The 4,760-nt window shown below is 37.6% G+C and overlaps 1 protein-coding gene across 1 annotated transcript in view; it reads left to right on the top strand.

Moving 5' to 3' along the window:
* Nucleotides 1-4,552, top strand: part of cib2 (calcium and integrin binding family member 2) — a 34,291-nt gene extending 29,739 nt beyond the window's left edge. Inside the window, exons 4-6 of the mRNA XM_016568270.1 lie at nt 801-948; nt 1,147-1,342; nt 3,842-4,552. Of these exons, the coding sequence (XP_016423756.1) occupies nt 801-948; nt 1,147-1,342; nt 3,842-3,863 (366 nt within the window). The 3' untranslated portion in view covers nt 3,864-4,552. The remainder of the gene's footprint in view (nt 1-800; nt 949-1,146; nt 1,343-3,841) is intronic.
* The last annotated feature ends 208 nt before the right edge of the window (nt 4,553-4,760 follow it).

Here is a 4,760-nt window from a genome sequence, read left to right as displayed (position 1 = left end):
CCATTGCAGCATGCTTCAGAAACCCTCCACCTTCCCCAACTCCACCTGTATAGATCTGCGACGGGGTGATTTCATGTATGTTAAATATGGAGGTTATTTCATATATATGTGCAGCAGCAGTATTTCCTACATGCTCACAGCAGCATGTCTGTGGATGTATTTGCAGTAGAATGTCTCGGCACTTGCTCTGCCGCAGCAGCAGCAGCATAGGCGGAGGGTGAACCCTCAAAAAAACAAAACTATCGTTATAATCACTGAAGCTGTATACACTGTGAAATTAATCTCTTACTTACATTGTACATACATCTGCCCTGTGTTGTTTATGATGAGAGAATTCGCAAGAATCTGGAATTCAGTCAGCAAACGCGCGCAAAAAAAGCCTAAAATGACATACGGTGCAACATGAGCAGATTTTAATTTAATGCCGCAATCGGCACTGTCTATTCATATTCACTTTGTTAGCAACAGACGTAATAGATTTCATTTATTTGTGCAGGGGCATTTTTGTCCAATTTAGTGCTATTTTTGCCCCTAGTCCCCGTGGCCAGGGGAAGGCTAAGCCCCAGCCTTACACACGCTCTGCCTATGAGCAGCAGCGTAGCAGATCTATTCCGCCAAGACCAAACACATTAACACTGCCATGTATATACCCATGCTAATCTCCCCAAGAGTTGTCATGACAGAACTACTATAATAGTAAATAGAGCATACTAAAATTACACTGATGTTGCAGCCTCTCTAGTTCTTTTCATAGTATAATCCTTATAAACCTAATAAAACATTCAATTTCTGTTTTCTAGGAGAATCCATTCAGGAATCGTATTGTGGAATCGTTTTCTGAAGACGGCCAGGGAAACCTCAGCTTCAATGACTTTGTGGACATGTTTTCAGTTCTCAGCGAAACGGCTCCCAGAGAACTGAAAGCCATTTATGCTTTTAAAATATACGGTAAAAGTTATTTTTTTATTGATTCATGTACAGTCCACAAGAACAAAAATATAAAAAAATGTTACAATGTTATTGTCACACTGCACAGTCTTAGGGGATGTAATAAATATTTATATTGTAACTTTAATAAACGGTGCAGCAGCTTTATAACATGAACGCCTTTTGTGGTTAATTCTTATCTTCTTGTTTTGTTCTTAGACTTCAATGTGGATAATTACATCTGCAAGGAGGACTTAGAAAAGACTCTAAACAGGTTAACGAAGGAGGAACTAACACCAGAGGAGGTTAATCTGGTGTGTGAGAAGGCCATTGAGGAGGCCGACCTGGATGGAGACAGCAAGCTCTCCTTTGCCGACTTTGAGAACATGATCTCCAGGGCTCCTGACTTTCTAAGGTAAGAACAATGGATATGATAAAGTGACTTATTTCCTCAGATGTATTCTAATCAGAGTTCAGCTTTGCTGTTATTACTAAAAATTATAGTAACCAAGATGGTGGAGAATGCGGGCAAAATACTCATTATAAATATTTCATTCATCACTGACATATACTGAATAAAACAGTCAAATCTAATTAAAAAATTACAATTTAATGCTCGTTAGAATACTGTGGTGTTAGCTTAGCAACATGCTAACATCAAAATCACTGACATAAATCTATTGAATCTATTAAAGTAAATTACGTGTGGAGTCTACAGTATTTGTATGATGTATAGATTTGCTGCTTATGTAGATTTTTCCAAATCAGTTGTTTATTATCTTTTTTTTTTCAGTTACCATAATGTCTTAGCATAATGTCTGGTGCTTATGTACTAGATTGTACTCACTAGATTTGCACACTAATGATGCTCATCCTCTTAGTGTCACAGTCTTCAGCGGGTGTGCCCAGGAGGGCCACCAGGTGGTGCAGCTTTAGGCCTGCCTGTCTGTTTTTCCCCCTCGGGGTGGTTTGTTTTTGTTTCATTTTTATTATTAAAATAAATAACCATTTCTCCTGCAATTGAGTCCTCGCTTCATCTCCCTGCACGCACCGTGACACTTAGTTGGAGTTAATGTGTTCATATCAGACATACTACGTCTTTATCAGTGTAAAGCCAGTTATGCTAGTTGCTAACATTCTGGTTAGGTCTTTACTCTGGAGGCACACCAATTTGGCTGCGGTGCGCTTAAATATGCTTTATGGGGCAAGAGTTCTTCTGCTTGGCTTTTACAGGCCTTTTTGGATTGCACAGCTGTGCCTCACTGACCACATGATTGAGAGGGACAGGAAGGTTTTGTACCATCATTTGGAGACCTGGATGCCAAACAAATCTAAAATTGCTTTCATCAGCTCTCAGTCAAAGAGAGAATTACTTTCTTGAACACTCATAGAAAGATAACGTGGACGGGATTTATGCCCTTAGCATTCTGCTGACTGTACTTTTTTGTTATTTAAAGGTGAAGTGTGTCATTTCTGCACTAATGAATTACAAAAAAAATAACAGTGCTTGTTATAGACTCAGCAATTTGCCATTTTATCGGGACTTCGTATCCCTAAATCAGATCTCATAGACTCATTCATTATAGGGTTTGAGGATAAACGGTGCTACAAGAGACACATTTAATTATGTTTCAGTTTGTTTTAATCTGTTGTGCTTCTTACCTCAAATAATTAATTGAAGTGCTGTTGCATATTCACTGGGTGGCCAATTCACTAAACACTTATGCCACTTTTACACATGGTATTTCAACACAAAAACCTGTCTTATTCACTAACCACTCACAGTCCAGCTTAACCAGGTGCTAAATGCTGTAAACTCTATATGCCATCCAGAAATTTGGGAGTAATGGCTGTTAAAAATGGCTGTTTTGCATCACATGAATAAAGTACATTTTACAATAGAAAACTGTTGTTTTAAATTGTATTAAAATTTGACGATATTACATACATATTTTACTATATTGTTGATCAAATAAATGCAGCCTTGGTGAACAAAAGAGACTTCATTCAAAAACATTTTAAAAAACCTTACGACCTCAAACCTTTGAATGGTAGTATACATATTATTTTTCTAATAACAAACAAACAAATAATTAAGCAAACTAGCTATATATACACAATATTTGGCCATTTTTGTGCCAATACCTGATGATGCAAGTTTCTTTAGTGAATCAGGTGTGGGGAAAAAACAGAGAAAACATACAGAAGCCAATAGGCACAAATCTTTGTAAATTCCTCCCTCACTGGCTATGTTTACATGGACACTTTTTGTTTCAGTCGGAATGAAATCATTCTGATTGATGAATCCTGTTTTAAACGGTCTTTCAAATAAGTTAAGTTATACTTTATTGTCCTTTACAGGAAATTTGTCTTGGACTCAAAAGCTGCAGTAGTACACAACAACCACACACAATAACAAAAACAACATTAAGTAAAATATAAAAGACAGTAAAGGGTGATATGCTGTAAAAACTGTCCTTTTAAGAGAATGACACAGCACTTCCCCTAATGACACATGCACAGGTGGTTAATGTCTGTTGTTGAAGATCTATGACAAAGGTTTGGAACTAAATTCTTTCTTCTACTCGATCTGGTGGAATTCCAAATTCATTTTAGAATCAATTTTATTATCAAAATGCCATCTGCTCCTCATCCTGGTTCTTCATACCTTTTAATATCATATTGCTCAGTTTTCATCAGTTACCAGTGAGACAGCAAAAATCGACTTGCATGGTGAAGACTATAAAACGCAAATCCTAAAATATAGATCCTGGGTTGGTCACATTTTTTGACTTAGAAATGATGTCATCACTTTAGGGACATGAAAGGGTGTAATTTGATTTTGACTGGTCCTTATGTTTTTATCTCTAGTCTAATATGCTGTTTCTCTCTTTGTCGTCTTTCTGTACTGCAGCACCTTCCATATACGAATCTGAAATGGCTTCAATGGAAGACACCAATGCTGATGTTCCTTGAACAGACAAGTCCACATCGGAGGATAAATGTCTACTGTTGTTTTCTTTTCATTTTTGGAAGCACACTTGACAGGATTACAGACAAATGCATGGCTGTTTCTTCACCAATGAAAAGTTTGGATCAGAAATCCCTTGTGTTTTCAGAGAGAGGAAATAGAAGGTTGAGGCCTTTTGTGGGTTTGACCCACACACCTCATCCTGGAGTAAAACTAATGCGGATGTAAACCACTTTTATGGGCTTCTACCAATGTCCGTGGCACATTGGACACAAATTTAACTCACTCTCCCACTTCTAAAACTTGTATTTGGGATCAAATAAATCATGGGAAGGGGCAAACAAACTGGTCGAGAGAGTAAGAGAGAGGGCCACAAGCACATTATTGGTATTAACGCCACTGAGACTATGCAATCTTTCTCCACAAAATGCATGAATTAGATTACGTTCCCTACATTTTCCCGTATCCTAATGTCCCTACAGCTTCACCTTTCACAAACTAAATGCTTATAGAACTGGAGCATGACGACAATCATATCTAAATGTTCTCCAGTTGAATGAAGGGCTCTGTCATCACATGTTCTCTAATTGTCTTCTCTGTCATTTACTCTCCATGTATTTGTCCCGCCCGCTGATCCCTCTATCCCTTCTGTCCTAACTTGAGGTGTTAGCGTCAAACTGTCTCTTACCTTTTTTTCGGTATTTGATGTGATAGAGGGCATTTGACTTTTAATAAAGATTTTCTGTCAATTGTTGACTGAGTGCATCTATTGATATTTTGAGGTTAATGCTTGATTTTGGTAACAATATATATTATTTAAAGGGACAGCTCACCCAAAAATTCCGTCATCATTTATTCACTC

The sequence above is a fragment of the Sinocyclocheilus rhinocerous genome, unplaced genomic scaffold (genome assembly GCF_001515625.1).
Source record: "Sinocyclocheilus rhinocerous isolate Xijiao unplaced genomic scaffold, SAMN03320098_v1.1 scaffold861, whole genome shotgun sequence".
In the NCBI taxonomy this organism is placed as follows: domain Eukaryota; kingdom Metazoa; phylum Chordata; class Actinopteri; order Cypriniformes; family Cyprinidae; genus Sinocyclocheilus; species Sinocyclocheilus rhinocerous.
This window is presented reverse-complemented; position numbering and strand designations above follow the sequence as displayed.